The sequence below is a fragment of the Lissotriton helveticus genome, chromosome 6 (assembly GCF_964261635.1).
Source record: "Lissotriton helveticus chromosome 6, aLisHel1.1, whole genome shotgun sequence".
Classification (NCBI taxonomy): domain Eukaryota; kingdom Metazoa; phylum Chordata; class Amphibia; order Caudata; family Salamandridae; genus Lissotriton; species Lissotriton helveticus.
Window position 1 is genome coordinate 1,092,922,101 of NC_136067.1, and position 18,487 is coordinate 1,092,940,587.

At 42.8% G+C, this 18,487-nt stretch overlaps 1 protein-coding gene across 4 annotated transcripts in view; it reads left to right on the forward strand.

Moving 5' to 3' along the window:
- BIRC6 (baculoviral IAP repeat containing 6) overlaps positions 1-18,487 on the forward strand; it is a 2,208,279-nt gene that overhangs the window by 1,121,882 nt on the left and 1,067,910 nt on the right. For all 4 annotated transcript variants that reach the window (XM_078648748.1, XM_078648749.1, XM_078648751.1 and 1 more), the window contains one exon: positions 399-551. In XM_078648748.1, the coding sequence (XP_078504874.1) occupies positions 399-551 (153 nt within the window). The remainder of the gene's footprint in view (positions 1-398; positions 552-18,487) is intronic.

Below are 18,487 nucleotides of genomic sequence, written 5' to 3' on the forward strand. Positions count from 1 at the left end.
CAGTCCTGAACCTGGAGGAATTTCATTACATGAGGACTCTGCAGAAAGACTTACTATCTACCAGAAATAATGTTACTGAAGGTAGGTACGCTTTTCTTTTCTATATTCTGGGAGGATCGATGAGAAAAATCCTTCAATTGAAAGATTTTGACAAATATCCGTCTATAAGTTTTAGTATTATCTCTCTTAGAAATAAAAATGGTGCAACTTATCACAATCCATTTGTTGTGTGTGGTATAATGCAACCAGTACTCAACTTGCTGCTTTTCCAGTAGAGAGCATTAACTCTTTGTATTAGATATCCGTTGTTGACAATGTTATATTCTACTTACACACACACAGCAACTTGATACCTATAATTTTTGACAGAATATCCTAAACATTGTCTTCATTTACAGGGGAACTTTTGACTCCCATTTCAGCAGAGACTACAGAGGAAGCTGCTATGGGTGAAGATACAAGTGTGTCTGCGGGAGACTCCGATGATGGTCTTCAAGCTTCAGTTCCACTTGTGGAAGTATTAGATGAACCACTGACTCCAGATATTACAGGTGTTTTAAACTCCTCATTTTGAATTATTCCTTTATTGGTCATGAATAAATTATTTTTGTTTTCTGAAATTTAAGATTGCTTGCCTACTGGTTGAAGAACTGTAGTACTTTAATGAATAAACTGTGGTAAATCGAAGATCCCACTTTTTATGACCACTGTTTCATATTAATTGACGTGTCTCTAGAAAGCTCATTCTTTGTGCTTGTTTTTCTGTGAATATTTTTAGACATCCTTCTCTTTCTACCTGGATGCTGGGAGATGTTAGTTGCTTGGTGTTCCTCCTTTCATGTTCAGCTCTGGAAAGCAAGTGTTCGAGGCATATGAGCTGCAGATTACACACTGTGCATAGATCGCCACCTAGTGTTGGGCCCGGATGTTTGCAGTTTGTTTTGCTGTAGAAAAGTCTTTGGAAGTCACGGGATAGGTGACTCCTCCTTTGGATGATACTGCGCATGGGCATCAGCTCCATCCCCAGATTGGTTTTTTCCAACACCGGGGGATGTGTTTCCAGCGCTCCGTGTTGGAACCGATTTCCTTCGGCGCGCAATCATCACCAACTTACAAAACATCAGTTTCGAATGCTTTTCCAGTCGACGCTACTCTTCAACACCGAAGATTTCGATTCCGGTCATCGTCGGCGGCCTTCGGGCGTAACTAGGCCTCGACTCCAGCTCATGGAAAGGACGCCATTTAAAAAGTGTCCTCAATGTGGGTCGAAGTTTCCCCACACCGACCTCCATGAAGTGTGTAACCTTTGCCTCTCCCTGGAGCACGAGGCCAGAGACTGTTCCGCTTGTGCCTCTTTCCGCTCCAAAAGGACTATCCGGAACCGAAGAGCTAGGAGAACAATGGCTCGATTCTCAGCTCCGATTCCGGACGACATCTTTGAAGAAGGCGTCAACGTCCCAGAACAAAACGACGTCAACAGCAACCCCGAGGCAGAAGATTCAGACGTCGAGGACATCACTCCAGCACAGCGGGTCGTAAGTAAGACCGTCGACCCCGACCCTTCCACGACACATCCAAAGAAGGCCCTGGTCACACCCTCTACCTCGGGCTTGGGTGCACACCGACACACTGCTTCTACTGCCCCACCTTCCTGGCTAAGAAGCTAACTAAGCCTTCAGACGACTCGGGCTCGAGTCGGCCTTCCCACGGTGCCGGCACACACCTACCGGCACCGAGAAAGACAACATCACTGGCCCCGTCGACATCCAAACCACTGGCGCTGAAGCCTACTGCTACTTCTTCGGCACCGAAACCCAGGTCGGAACCAAGCAAACCCGCTTCGGATTCAAAAAGACCACCGGAACCGGAAAAACCATAGGATCCAAAAAATATACCGGAGCCGAAAAAATCTTCGGAGCCGAAAAAGACTCCTGCTTCTCCGGTCAAGGACATTGCCAAAAAACCAAAAGAGACCGCTTCGGTGCCGAAGCCTCCCTCCGCACCAACAGATCGGCCTCCTGCAGAGGACTTATATCAGCCAGACCCTGCACAAAAGACTCTAGCTAAAGACCCAATCACTGGGCAGCTAACTTTAGCTTCAAAAAAGCGACCACTGGATACACCAGCACCAGCTCCTCATTCAAAGAAAAAGGACATGGCTACCTCGCCTTTAAGACTCCCTTCCCCTCCTCCTCCACATATACCATCACCACCTGCTCCCCTACCACAACATTCCCCTGCATCCTCTATTATACCAGACGATGACAATAGGAATGATAGCTCTGATGATATAGGGGCTAACATAGATGATCCATCTATTCCTCCAGGCTCACCTGACCCGTGGGATGATTATAACACCCCAGACGTCCCAAATGTTCCTCAAGAGAGATATACCCCTCAAGGCCTTCCCCACCAGAAGACACTATGGGTTTTAATCAGTTGATACACAGAGCCGCGCAATATCATGGAGTAGATTTGCATACAGACCCTGTAGATGAAGACTTTCTAATGGATACCTTTGATAATCCACAAAGGTCCTCATCCATTTTACCAATGCTTAAAGAAGTGATTAAGCATGCTCATGAAGTCTTCAAGGACCCAGTCAGAACTCGGGTCATTAACCCTTGAATAGAGAAAAAGTATAAAGCTGCCCCTTCAGACCCAGCATATATTAAAGGTCCAGTACCACTAAACTCATTTGTAGTTTCCAACTCACGCAAGAGAGCAAACTCACAAACATCAGTGGAAGCTGCCCCACCTGATAAAGAGTCTAAGCTACTTGACGCATCAGGAAAAAGAACTGCATCTCAAGCAGCAAACATGTGGCGTATTGCCAATACACAAGCATTATTGGCCAGATATGACAGGGCACATTATGAATGAATGTTGGATTTATAGAATGTTGGATTTATAGAGCGCATGGTTACCCTGGAGCGTCCCAGCGCTGTACCACTGGGGAACCCGTCCTTGCTTTCCCTGTGAGATGGTCCCTTTACTGGGCATCCCCAAGGTGAAGCCAGGCATCCCCGGCGGTGGTAGGGCCGGAGTGGAGATTAAGCAAGCTATTGCCCAGAGTTGCAGCGTGGGACCCCATGGTTAGAGTGGCACCGGGGCGAGATTTATTGGGCCCGCTGACATTGGTCCTGCACCCGGCCGCGTCGGGAATTGAACCCTGGTCCCGGGCCGACCTCAGCCTTCGGGTCTGCCGCCTCTAACCTTTGAGCCACACTTCTGACGAATTAGAACCACTAATGCAACACCTCCCTGATGAATGCAAAGATTGAGCAAATTAACTTATTCAGGAAGGGAAAAATATTACAAACACCTCTATTCGGTGTGCACTTAAGGCAGCGGACACCGCCTCCAGGGCAGTTAACACCAGTGTTTTATTATGTAGACATGCCTGGCTACGCATATCAGGGTTCAAACCTGAAGTCCAAAGTGCTATACTTAATCAACCCTTTGATGAGCAACACTTATTCGGACCCAATGTAGATGTATCACTTGAAAAAATGAAAAAGGATACAGATACAGCCAAATCTATGGGAGCCCTGCAGTCGCAGGCTCCCAGACGTTCATTTCGCCGCTCATCTTATCGAGGCACCACCAGGGGAAACTCCTCAGACACACCTTCTACCTCATACAAATTCCATACACAATCCACATATAGTAAAGGCTACCAAAGGGGAGGTTACAGGGGTAACAATAACAAAGGCAGAGGTAAAAACAACAACTCCCGCTCTGCCTCTACCCCTGCCCAACGACTCCCCTTCCCTTCCCCCGTCCCATTCCTCTCATGTCGGGGGAAGACTACAACAAGACCTACCAGCCTGGGAAAACATCACATCAGACAGGTGGGTGCTTCAAATAATTCAATCAGGTTACTGTCTAGAGCTAACATCCACCCCCCCAAACATACCACCCAAGCAGCGTCCAATGTCACAAGAACATTTAACACTGCTCAGACAGGAAGTAATATCCCTCCTGCAGAAAAATGCAATAGAAATAGTCCCAAAGCATCAGCAAAACAAAGGAGTATACTCCCTATATTTTCTAATCCCAAAGAAGGACGGATCTTATTTATTTTTATTTATTTTATTTAAAAGGTTTTATATAGCGCTACTGGACCCAAGAGTATCAGAGTGCTTTACATGATAGGTTAAACATCATGAAACAGGTCAACATAGGGCATTTAATAACATGGGATAAGGCATTTGAATCTTACGAGAGTAAAAGGAAGGGGTAACTAAGAGATCAGGTAACGGAGAAGGAGGACTGTTGAATAAGTAGATAGAGAGGGTCAGATGGAGAAGGAGAGAGAATGTAGGAAATGGAAGTAGGAGGTGGTGAGTAGAGGAGTGAAATGAGAAAATGGACAGAGCGTTCAGTATCAGTAAGGACCCCAATATTTGTTGGGAAGAAGCATTGTGAGGCTTTTTTTGAAGAGAGGGTAGGAGGGGTTGCAACGAAGATCTTTGGGAAGAGATTTCCAAATCGAAGGGCCTCTAAAGATTTACATAGTCGGATCATTTTCATATGGTCACACTCCAACAAGTCCTTCCACTCCTGTCCTGTTACAAAACGACTTCCTTGTGACTCTAGATCTCAAGGACGCCTACTTCCACATTCCCATCCACACAGCGCACAGAAAATATCTCAGATTTGTGCTAGACGGGCAGCACTACCAGTTCAAAGTGGTCCCATTCGGAGTCACAACAGCGCCAAGGGTGTTTACCAAATGCCTAGCAGTAGTAGCAGCACACTTAAGAAGACAACATATTCACGTCTTCCTATACCTAGATGACTGGCTCATAAAAGCCAGCTCATGCAGCCAGTATGTACAACACACTCACGCTACTATTCAACTGCTTCACGACTTGGGATTCACAGTAAATCACACCAAGTCACATCTGCAATCTTCACACATACAAAAATATCTCGGTGCTACAATAAACACCCAACTAACACTAGTATATCCCTCTCCAAACAGCATAACAAGTGTACAAACTCACCTAACAAAATTCAAACTGCAACACTCGCTTCCAGCTCGAGTGTTCATACAGCTCATAGGAATAATGGCGTCTTGCATATTTATAGTACATCACGCAAGACTGCAAATGCGTCCACTTCAAGAGTGCCTAGCACGCCAATGGAACCAGGCTTGTGGTCAATTAACAGACCTAGTGTTGGTAGACAGTCGGACTCATCGCTCTCTGCAATGGTGGAGCACCATAAACCTTTCAAAGGGCCGACGGTTCCTAAAGCCAGTTCCTCAGATAATCCTGACAGCGGACGCATCGCTCTCCGGCTGGGGAGCTCACCTACTGCATCACACCATGCAAGGCAATTGGACACCGCAACAAAAGTTACTCCACATCAACCACTTGGAGTTACTAGCGGTTTTCCTAGCCCTAAAAGCATTCCAAAAACAAGTATCAGGCAATGCTGTCTTAGTCCGCACAGACAATATGACAGCCATGTACTACATAAACAAACAATGGGGAAACCCACACTCTCTACTGCTCTCTGTTAGCTCAGCAGATATGGAGATGGGCTATACCACTAACAATCTTCCTATTAGCCCAACACGTTCCAGGAGTACAAAACACCATGGCAGATCTGCTAAGTCGACAGACACAGCAGATCCACGAGTGGGAACTTCATCCACAAGTTCTTCAACCATTCTTTCAAAATGTGGGGACAACCTCAGATAGACCTTTTCGCAACCCACGAAAACGCAAAATGCCCAAACTTCGTCGCCAGATATCCACACCCGCTGTCCAAAGGCAATGCGATATGGATGAATTGGTCCGGAAAATTTGCGTACGCTTTTCCTCCTTTCCCACTACTTCCGTTAGTGATACGCAAGCTACAGCAACATTCCCTAACACTCATTCTAGTAGCTCCAACTTTGGCCAGACAACCGTGGTACACCACACTGCTGCAACTATCTGTGGTACCACACCAAAAACTAAGCCTATCTCCACGTGTCTTGACACAGAACCATGGAGAGATCAGACACCCGGACCCAGCTCAGCTCAACCTAGCTATCTGGCTCCTGAAGTCATAGAGTTCGGTTACCTCAACCTTCCTCCAGAATGCATAACCGTCATTAAAGAATCCAGACGTCCCACTACGAGAGCATGTTATGCTGCTAAGTGGAAGCGATTTGTAATATACTGTCAAAACAATCACATAAATCCTTTAGATGTGTCTATGCAGCACATCATAGGATACCTATTACACCTTCAAAAGTGTAATTTAGCTTACACGTCTATCAGACTACAGCTTGCTGCCATTGCAGCATATATACAAAATAGACAACATCTATCTCTGTTTAGAGTACCTGCTATAAAAGCTTTCATGGAAGGACTCAAAAGAATAATCCCTCCCAGAACACCACCTTCACCAGTGTGGACCTTAAACATTATTCTTACACGGTTAATGGGACCTCCCTTTGAACCGTTACATAAATGCGAATTACAATTCCTAACTTGGAAAGTACCTTTCTTAGTAGCTATTACTTCTCTCAGAAGGGTCAATGAACTACAAGCATTTACCATTCAAGAACCCTTTTTGCAAATGCATCATAACAAAGTGGTTCTACGCACTAATCCTAAATTCTTTCCAAAAGTCATTTCACCATTTAATCTAAATCAATCTGTTGAACTGCCTGTTTTTTTCGCGCAGCCACAAACAGTCGCAGAAAGAGCTCTACACACCTTAGACGTCAAAAGAGCATTACTGTTCTACATCGAAAGGAAACAAACTTTTCGTAAGACTAAACAACTTTTTGTGTCTTTTTCACCACCACATAAAGGCAACCCCATATTAAAATCGGGGATAGCTAGGTGGATTGTTGAATGCATACAAATATGTTACCAGAAAGCCAAACGTACGTTAACAATTCCTCCAAAAGCCCATTCTACAAGGAAAATAGGGGCTTCAATGGCATTCTTAGGGAACATTCCCCTAGATGATATATGCAAAGCAGCTACATGGTCTACACCGCACACATTCACAAAACACTATTGTGTAGATGTGCAAACTAAACAACCAGCCACTGTGGGCCAGGCTGTACTAAAAACTCTGTTTCAAACTACTGCAACGGATACTGGTGGTCGCCGCTAGGTGTGGGTACTGCTATACAATCTATGCACAGTGTGTAATCTGCAGCTCATATGCCTCGAACGGAAAATGCTACTTACCAGTATGCATCTGTTCTTGGCATGTAGAGCTGCAGAGTTACACCCTCCCACCCGCCTCCTTGGCTACCTGTATCTGTTCCAGTATTATCTTAATTAGATACAAATCACATGGACATCACTACTTCTTATACAGCTCCATCACTTCCCTAATGGCGAAAAACAATCTGGGGATGGAGCCGATGCCCATGCGCAGTATCATCCAAAGGAGGAGTCACCTATCCCGTGACTTCCAAAGACTTTTCTACAACAAAACAAACTGCAAACATCCGGGCCCAACACTATGCACAGTGTGTAACTCTGCAGCTCTACATGCCAAGAACAGATGCATACTGGTAAGTAGCATTTTCCTTATCTTACTTTCTTTTGTTTTGCCTTTCATTGACATAGCAAAGACTTGCTGTGACATCAGTTAAAGGTTATTTTCCAACCCTTTAGGCTACCTGTTTATTGTTTTTTTTTTAATAGAGTTTTATATAGCGCGAACTAGACCAGAAGATATCCGGTATTAGTGCGCTTTATATTACCACCAGTTTCCTTACAGACGGACACATTAATTTTTGTTAGGCACAGGAATACTAAGTGATTTTCCCAGAATCACAGGATGTTCAGCGTGGTTGCTGAGACTCGAACCCGGTTCCCCAGCTTCGAAGTCAACCGCTCTAGCCGTAAGGCTACATCCTCTCCCCAAGGTTTATCATTCCCTCTTCAGATCTTCTGCTGTGATGCGGTTTTTGAAGGGGATGACTGAGAACACCATTTCTGATGCCGCATGTGGGACCTTTATTTGGTTCTAGCCTAAATTACATGCACTCCTTCCGAGACCTGCACAGATGTCCTCTTGTCTCTTAACTATCAAGACAGTTTTCCTTATCACCATAACATTGGTCGAGTGAGTGAACTGCAGGCATTGTCTGTTGTATTTCTGTACATTTCGTTCTTTCCAGACAATTGGGTCCTCTGAACAAAAGCAACATTCCTGCCTAAGCTAGTTATGCCAGTTTACATTGAGCAATCCTTCACCTTGCCAGCTTTTTATGCACTACTAGATCCTATACAGAGGAAGAATGGCTCCACCGCCTTAATTCAAAAAGAGCTCTTATGTACTACATTGATCATTAAGGAAAATACCCACAAAAGAAAATACCAACAAGATCAACTTTTGTTGGTTTCTCTGAATTTAAGAAAGGAAAATCGCTGCAGACGAGAACTATCTCCCAATGGTTTGTGTTATGCATTAAAATCTGTTATTGGCCTGCCAAAAAGCAACCTCCTGAAGGTTTATGAGCGCATTCCACCCGAACAAAGGCTTTTACAACTGTGCTGGCGTTCTGTGTGCCAATCTTTGCCATTTACCAAACAGCTACGTGGGCGTCCCTCCATACGTTCACTAGCATTGCTGCCTGGATACCCAGGTCCGTCGGTGTGGGTGTTTTACCTGATCTATCCTGCAGGATTTCCAGACCTGACCCGGGAATCAAAACAAATATGGACCTGGCAAGGACTCTGGGTGCCAACCCACTGCTAGATGAATAATTAATTTGTTATGGCACCAAAAGAAAATTTGGAGAACCATAGATTTTCACGTTTTGCACTGCAGCATCACCTATTTCTTCCCCACTCTTCGTGCCCACAGTTTGTGCCTAGATGGGTAAACTAGTTTTCAGACACTGCAACATGAGGGAGAGATAGAGGCTCTCCCATAAGATGAAGAAAACCGAGGGGACTTCTGAATGTACTGTGTGGGTTAGAATTCTCACACACCTCTGTGCTATCATAGGCCTCGTACCTACTAACTAATATATACACAAGGATGACCCTTCAGCACAGTAACTTTCAGTTAAATTGTTCTCTACTTTTAGAAAGGTGTTCTAGCGGCCTTGAGAATACGTATTTTTAAATCTTCATTTACTACAGACATCACAAATGCCTAACATCCAAAGTGGGAGAATTCCATTGACAGCCTTTCCCCTTCTAGGGTCTTAAAAAATATTGTTACAAATGGTAGGTCCAGGTCCATCCTTTCTTTGGACAATTAGCCCAACCAATTATCCTCCAGATTTAAGGCTGAAGAAGTGATTGACGTGAACAAGTCTATTCCCATATTTTGAATAGATGGTTCATTTTGAGAAGTGCCACATGAAGCCTTTGCAGAAGAGATTTTGGGAAATTCACTTAAATGCATGCTTTTGCACAGATGCACTTTCAGACACGCAACCAAACTGTAATCTAGTGATTACATTTTTGTGAGCAGGAATCCGTTACACCCAGGAAATTCATAAATGTCCTGGTCCTTCTGCCATAATGCACAATCATTACTCCTCAAACTCAAAATTAAAATTCAAGAGGAGCTGAATCTCCATTGTGCTGAGATTATTGTAGACTCGTACAAGATGATATGCATTACACACAGGGGTACAGCTACTTTACTCTGTCATGGTTGTTGCTTTAATTTCCTCCTTCAAAGGGCGTGGTTTTCCATCTGCCTCAGATGCCTGTCACAGTAACTACACATGTCTGTGGCGGAATTGGGCACTTATCAATGCATCATGTCAGTAAAACGGCTTTGGACTTGAAAAAAAGTTGCCTCTATCGATAAACGTCTTAATGCTGATGGCAGGTGTGAGAGGATGGCCTGGTATATGATGTCCACTTATGTAAGTGGGCACACTGCATCTGTCCAGACAACCCTTATAGTGATTTAAGAGGTCTTAGACAACCTTAGAAGGCGCTCTAAGTGGTAGCTGTGGAGAGCCTGCTTTGTCCAGAAGGAGTGTAAAGTAGCTTGTTTTACCAGAATGCAATCTTATATGTATAGATTAAGTGAAAAAGAACCACGCAAAGGTATTTATAAAAATATTTATTTATTATATAATACTCTCTAACACATCAAATATCTCCTACTCTGAGATATGCACACTATACTTTGCATAGAAATTATGTAAATAGCACAAAATACACAGTGTACCCCAGAGGGTGACCAAAACCATACACTAAGAAAGTCGTAAAAAAAAAAAAAAAAAACATGACTCGGGTCAAGACAGTGTTGAGAGGACGTAAAAGTGCTGGGAACCCAAGGAACCACCCAAGGTGAGTAGATAGGGACCCCACGGAGAGCGTGTGCAGTGTAGGAACATGACTGCGTTCTCTGTAAAAATCAACGTGTAAGTCGCTGTTGGAATTTCTAAAGATTAAGGACCTTTCCCAATGGACCCTGAAGAAACCCAGTGGAAGACAGAAGGTTGGAGAGCCACCTCACCCATGAATACCCTAGTGTAGTGTAGTTCCTATCTTCCCAATAGGCTCTGCGCATTGGAATAATACCTACAGCAGTAAAGGCCTAGGCCAGACGTTAACTAGGTCTACTATTGTCGATACTAGACTTAAGTTTTGGGTTTGCCAGCGTAGCTCAGAGTTCGCTAGAAACTTTCTCGAATGTTCAAGGAGGAATTAACTTCCCTGATTAGACAAGAAGGGATTTAGTTTCTGACAACCATAGAACATGACAACTTTGCTCTCCCCTAATCAAGAGTCAATCTCGAGAGTCGTGTGAACAAAAGGCAAATTATTTTACTCAGTCAGTACGTGCATTCTTAGTCTCATCAGAATGTAGAGAAAAGGAAGAGACGGGCGTGTCCAATAAAAGATGTTATTTATTGATCAGTCTCTTTTCTCATACAAGAGAAATGGATCGATATTATTGCAATACTTATAGTTAAGTAAAGTGCATACATTAAAAGCAATAGTATAAAGTAATACTGTAAAAACATTGATATGGTTTCTAAGCCATATGATGTTTTAAAATGAATAAAATATATTACATACACATATACATTTGACTAAACGTACTCAACTGGTGTTTCTAGATACGCCTACCCCGTGTACCTGACCTAAGCCTAATACGTGGGCGGGAATAGAAAGTTACAGTTTAAGTTAAGTTTGTTTTTGCCAAGTGAATAACTAAAGAATTCTCTGTGAGGGGTTATTCAGTTCTGTACCTGGAAGTTAGGATGAATGAGGAATGGTATCTCTCTTTCTGGTCTCGATATTCCAGGCGGCCTGCAAGGGCTGCCCAGAAACGCCGGTGCTGGATTCTCGGCAGGAGAAAGCAGCGCGTCTCTCAGCGCGTCAGGAAGGCGGGGCTGCTGCCAGCGGGGTCTGCTCTGCTCTCGGCTTCGGCAAGTATGGCTGCTCCGTCTCGTCACCACGCGTGTGTTTGCATATGGCAAGATCGGTAATATTTATACCTTTAAGGTGCCGAGATTGACGTAAGGATGGACATAGATACGTCAATAAAGATGTCATACGATTTGCTCGTTAGCACATTCTTTTACTAAAGTTCTCGGTGAAATCAAAACAATGGCCGCAGGGTTTTGCCCAGGTTGTCATAGGTTTGATTTGTTATGAGAACTCCGTATGCCTTATCAGGGGCTGGAGGAATATCGCTTGTCTAATTAGATCGCAAGCGTTATGACCTAATCAGATAACACGTTCCTGTGCCGTAGTGTGACTGCGTCAGATAACGGTATCTGCATCATGGGGGTTTTTTGCCTCATGGGCTGACTGCTAGTTAACTTGTTGATTTGTTTAACTAGAATAGGGTCAGGAATAGGGGGATCGATTCAGAACCTATAGGAATACATGACACCCACTCCACGCTAACTATGGACATATTTACTAATCTAGGCATAGTATAACATAGTACAACATACTATAGAGTAGTGTGTATACCGTACCACCCCAAAATACATAAATGCATTTTGAAATTTTCAAATATACGGAAAAATTGCAGACATATATATATAGTATGCACTCAAGCTGTAGAAAAATGCCAAAGTAATTGCATTTGTATACATTATTGCTTATTTGGTATATGAGAATTACACATGAAATGATTTCTTACAGAAAAAAGTTTCGAGACCATTCCATCACGGAATAAAATATCTTTATGAACATGCCAGCGGGCAGCTAATGTCTATAAGCTATCTAAAATTTTGAAACCTTAGTTCTCTAAGAATAGTTCTTACTTTAAGCAGAAGATAGTGTCCCGAAAAATATGCAAAAATATTTGGAGCTGCTGAAAAAACTGCTGTCCGTGAACTGGAGCGAAAATGTTCATGTGACTTTATTTTTAAAGTTGAAGGCCGAATTCAGGGAACGCTGTGTGCGAGCTTGCTCAAAAGTCTCTATTTCTGTTCGGGTGAGAACATCATATCATTTAGGCTTTCGAAAAAACTGTCAACAGCTTCCTGGGAAAGTTCCACTAACTCGGAAATAGGTGTAATCATGCATTCTTGCGCATGATTGTCTCCATTGACATTCTGATTTACATTACTGACAGAAGGTCGTACCTGTTCGATGCTGCTTTCATCTTGAACTTCACTACCCATCAATCGTAGTGGTGAAGCTTCCACGAATGCCGTCATCAGGATTGGTAGCCTTTGAGGGCAGCACAAAGCATGAACCTTGATCGGGCTCAACAATGTTTCTGCATCCATTGGCGCATCCGATTGTAGCGTCAGACAGGTGTCTAACACGCATTCTTCTCCGCATAGCAGACACCTCAATACAGGTAAAACACATCTTTGCCACATTGGTCGAAATGATAGAAACCAAGTCATGTTCAGGTCTCTAAGCCGGGAGAGTCCCAGGATTTTTGATATCCGGTCCCGGTATCCAATGGCTAGGATTGTTTCTTCCCTTGTCGCAAGAGTTTTGTCTGTGACATGGGTTGCCATAACGAAAAATAAGGACTAAGAATAGGATTCCTGCAATTAGTCCCAGGATCAGGGGAAGTCCGCCAAAAATCGAATGGACGAAATCTGGAAAAATACCCAGTATGGCTTTGAATGGTGTTAATGCCATCGAAAATACTGTCTTAAATACATTTGAGACCCCATTGGTATCAGAAATATTTAAGATTTCACTCAGGATTTCCGCGAAATGTACGGGGGAATTAGTTGATAATAATGTATGTATCTCTGCAGTCGTCCTTGCGACTTGTAGATCATACGTTTCTTTTGATGACGAGTGCCTGGTAGGCGTCTGAAGAAGGACTGTTTTCATTCTGCTTAAAGTATGTATTCGAATAGAAGTAATTTTCAAATCGGGCCATGCCCTTGCCTCCCTGTCTGGGAAGGAGCTGGGGAACAATGAGCGTCCACAGCACTTGACCTTCGCAGTCGTAGTGACTAGATAAGGAGTCCCGGGCATAAGACTACAACATCTGCGGTCTACAATAAGAATGTAACTCCCATTATAGAGTCTTTGAAATAATGGTTCTATTTCTGTTGCAGGTGCGCCTTGCTGGTGACATGAAAGGTTGTATGAATTCCCTTCACAGGCTCCATGCAAACTAATTCCGTTACACAGAAGTGTGCCACTTAGTGACATCGCACAATTGTTGCCACTAAGAAACACTTTCTGTCCTTTATTACTGACACATGCATGTGAATAGGGCAGGTTCCATTTTGTTTTAAGGTACCCCTTTCCCAATTTCTCGTACATGCCAGCCTGTATATATTTTTGGCAGTATTGAAACCTGAAGGTTGAGATTGGAATATTTATGATTCCGTGTATTATCCATTCACTGACAGGTCGTTCTGACATTGTCATTGGTAATCTTTCTATTTTTTCAATGCTCAAGATTGTATAATCAGCACCCTTTTGCGCCATACCGATTTGTCTATCAGTAAGGTTAAAGATTTGGAATAGTGACGTTGTGTTGATTAAACGCCAAGGCACATAGCCTGAACGCAGATTTTGTAACGTCCAGCCAAGCTGTACAATAGAACGCAATTGTGACTGACCATGTTGTAATAACAGTAAGTCTTGCGATAATATGTCGATTGCGGAAGACACAATGCTGTCCAATGAAAAAATTCTGGAGGACAGAGTCATTAACCCATTGTCCACTACAGAAAGTGATTTTTCCAAATTAATACGGTCAATTTCCCGTATTCTCTCTGCTGTTTCAATTTGATTAACCTTCCAGGCCTCATTGTATGCTGCATATACAGAGGCTGCTATGAAACGCTTTTGACGCTGTTTGCGTGGTCCCAAAGTGAAATCACGCAAGTCAGCACCATCAGTAAGTAAAGTTAGGTGTTGCTTAATTTCTGTCAGTGTGGAAGTTTGTAGCCATTGAAGGCATAATTTGCCCACACTGTAGGTTGTTATTATCCCTGGGTGATGTCTTTGAGGATATCTAGGGTCTGGCCTGGTCATTTTGAAACCCTGTGTTTTGTTCAGGAATCTGTCTTGACAGTTATTAGTATCTGTGGGCCAGATCAACCACTGTTTCCAATCAGGATGTGTTCTGTTTTGGTTTAATATATGGTTTACGTCTATCTCTTCATCTGTATCAGAGTTATTGCTAAACATTATTGGCTTTGGAATAGACGGTTTATTTAAATCTTTGGTTTTGGCTAAGCCAAGACAGGTGGTCTGTTGAACAGTGTCATTTAAAAATATCATTTGTTCTGGGATCATGCAGGCTCTAAACAAAGCTTCTATACCCTGTACTTGCCATTCTTTTGTACCCCAAACACTTTTCAATTCAACATTTTTGTCCCAATAATCAAATCCAAAAGTATTCATTTGTTCAAAAAATGAGTCTGAATATAACAATTTTGTGTTGGTTATCATGGTTTTGGTTCCTGTCTTGTTCGACAATTTAAAATAAAATGTTTCAGCATTACTTGTGTTAAAACCTGAAAAATATGAATATTTGTCGTATACGGTTCTTGAGCTCCCTTTTGGAGGTGTTGCACAATGTTCCCATTGATTATAATTTAAAACATTTCTAGGTTGTGCAGATCTATGTAAAAAGTGATTACCATAGTGGTTATAGCAATACATACTGTCATAATTTGTAGAACCCTGCAAATAATCATGTCTGGTAAATTTAGCAGACATTACTAAGTCAGACATCATATTATTAATATTTTCGAAGTCCCAATCATCAGCAAATGAGTTTGGTTTTGCAAAGTCACTCAATGAGATCTTAATTTGGTGTGGATATTTCAGGATCTCGACCGGACCATAAATTTCATAGTCAGTGTTGTCCCAGGCTACCCCACCAGGTATCGGATTGGCTGTGAAGTTGGCTGAAGAAAGTTCTCTTTTCTCGACGTGTGAAGATGTGTGTGGTTTGAGGATCAAGTTGATGTTCTGACTTGCTGTGTCCATTTTAGCATAATTTCCCTCAATGAAGCGTCCCAAAGTAAGTACCATGATGAGCCAAAGTATGAGGATAAATGCACCAAAACCCACCCAAAATTCAATCCATGGAGAAATCAGATATGTTTCTTTCAGTTGATTCAAAAGTTCCCTAGCTTTGTCTTTAAAGGATTTTGATGATGGCTGTGTCTTTGATTCACTGAAGCCTTCAGAGGAATCATCGAAGTTGATGAAGTAGCCGGATGCAGTTCTGTCAATTGTTCCAATTGCTTCAGGATTTCTGTTTCTTGCATTTTCACTTGGTACTTCATTATAGATTGGTGTGTCTCTGCTAAATGTTTTTATTTGGGTTTTCAGAGGTCTGAGTTCTATTGCATTGTTGCATAGTGCTTGTTGTTCTTCTGTAGGCGTTTCGAATGTGATGAGCCTCTTCGTTAGGACCTCTGTACTGGTAGCAAACCTTGGTGTTCTGCTACTTATTGGGAGTCCACTTGGCCTACTGTTTGTTATCGGCCACATGTTGTGGTTTTACCAGGTCGATGGATACAACTCGGTTCTCCTTTTTAACAGCAAGTGGCGGTAGTACAACTGATCTTGTCCCGTTGACAGACAAGACAGGAACTGCTTTTCTGTAAGAAGGCCCAAATTCCTTCTTTACCGCGATCTTTTCCCTGACTAGATCCCCGACTTTTGGAATCCAGACAGGTCTTGCTGGGACAGGTGGTGGTTCTTCAGTGGTTGTTGGCTGTTGTTTCAACTTTATGTTGCTCAGGTCTTTTCTTGTTTTGTTTAAGTCCTGCAAAATAGCCAAACGGTCTTTGATATCAAAGCTTTTTTCTTTCACCACTGAAGTCTGACTATCAAGGTCAGAGATCAACATCCTAGTTCCAAATAATAATTCGTACGGACTGAATCCCTTCAGAGAATTTCTTGGCAAGTTATTGAGACTACGTTGGATACTTATTAGATGTTTGACCCACCCAGCTCCCGAACCTAATATCCTTTCCGCTATAGATTGTTTTATGCCTTGGTTTTTTCTTTACACCATCCCGTACCCTCAGGAAGGAAGTGAGAAGATTCCCGCTGGGCTGTGCTCATTTGGCCATGTTTCCCCCCAGGCTGGTGGGCCTGAGTGAAAACAATGGTCGAACGTAGCATGCTCTTAGCGTATATGCCATTTAGACTCGCAAATCTTTGTATAACAGTCCGGACGTCAGCCGAGTGCTGGTGATCTACATTATAAGTGGAAACTAGCCTGTATATGTTAATCGCAAGCCATTCTTTTTACTGGTGATATTATCCGCCGTAATACGACGAGGTATCAAACTCTTTCTCTCCCCACTGCGATCTCTATTGCAGTTTGGGCAGCGTTTTACAAACATGGTGTGACGCAGGCTCATGCCTGGCCACCAGTACCGTGATTGTAATTCTTCCAGAGAATCTTTTAATTTAAGGTGTCTGAGACCCTCGCCCATGTGTGCGTCTGCGATTAACAAGTTTCTCCTGTCCATGTTTGGAATCACTCTATCCCCCACTCCAGGGATTCGAGCAAAAGGGACGGAGTTTGCATCGATTATGTATGTATAATTGAGTGGATAGTTGATCGGTAACGCTGAGCAGTCGCCTTTTGATGACGTTTTCACCGCCAGCACTGTTTCACCGTCAATGTATTTTAATGTACGCTTTTTTCGAACTACGGGAGCCGAGTTAGTGGCTGCCGCTGCGGCTGTTTCAGCCAATGAATTCCCTACAACGTGAACGCCATCACGCTGATGACTCAGTGAGTGAGTCACGTGAGTCTTTGGTAGTTCTTTTTGTAAAAGAGCTATTTGTTCCCAGAGCAGTTTCTGCTTTATTGGTGCATCTGTGTCATCTTTGTAACCGTTTTGAATCCATGTCTGCAAATCCTTGTTGTATGATTTGACGCAGTAATATGAATCTGACACTATAAGTGTCGGGAATTCGCGATCCGCATTATCTAGCGCCATTTTCAATGCTATTATTTCAGTTTGTAGTTCTGAATTAGTTTCTACTGAGTGTGATTTTGTTAATAGAGGTCTTAGTTTACCTCCGCGCCACACTTCTTTTGTAATCTCACATGTGGGGTTGTATGCTTGTTCTCCCCAAACGGAGGGTTGAGCATGTCCGTCTGTATAGATTACACAGGCGTAATGTCGTAAAGGCAGAATGTCGATTGGCAGAGGATATTTTTCTTCATATGCTAGATTTTTTAATTCTTCTAGTTCTGGATCAAAGTAGTAGTATACTTTGTCCGTTGTGATAGAATTTACCCATTGTAACCATTCTGGATTCAATGCTGTTGTTGGTAAATTACACGGTTTTGTTAGTGCCTCAAAGGCTGATTTTGCTGTTCTGACTGTGATATGTCTACCGTCCGCTTGATCTTTTTCTCTAGCTATTGCGGTTTGAACTGCATGAACAATTTTTTCTTTGTTGCTGAATTTCTGTTCAGCTTCTGTGTACAAGTGTGATTTGAATGCAATTGGTACCTTTTCTCCCTCATTAGAGGTCAGGTATGTGAATCCGCATCTCCCTGGGATGACTCGAATCACAAGATTGCGTGTGTTATCACGTGTTTCTAATTTTGTTTTAATTAGCATGTCTGTTTGTAAGGATCTCAAAATTTCTGTGTGTATTTGAGTCCAACTGGATCTTTTAAAGTCTGGTTTAATTAGATCATAAAGGGGTTTGACCCTTTCTGCGTAATTTGCAATGTATGTTCTTCCGAAATTTAGGAATCCTAGAATCGACTGTAAGTTTTTTAGTGTTCTAGGTGCTTGGAGTACGGCACATTTCTCTAGGAAATTGTCAGCCAGGCTTTTGCCTTCACTTGATAATTCATATCCTAAGAACAGGACTGTCAGATGGGCAATTCTGGATTTTTTAAAGTTGAATTTGTAACCCTCTGCTGCGAACCCAAGTATTATGGTGTTCTCTCTCTTCAAGTGAGTCTCCAAGTCATCATCTGTTAAGTAAATGTCATCGACATAAGATAATGCTTCATCATCATATAGATGAAGTAATTCTGTTACTCTCGCTGAGAATACCCCTGGGCTGTTCTTGTACCCCTGGGCTAACCG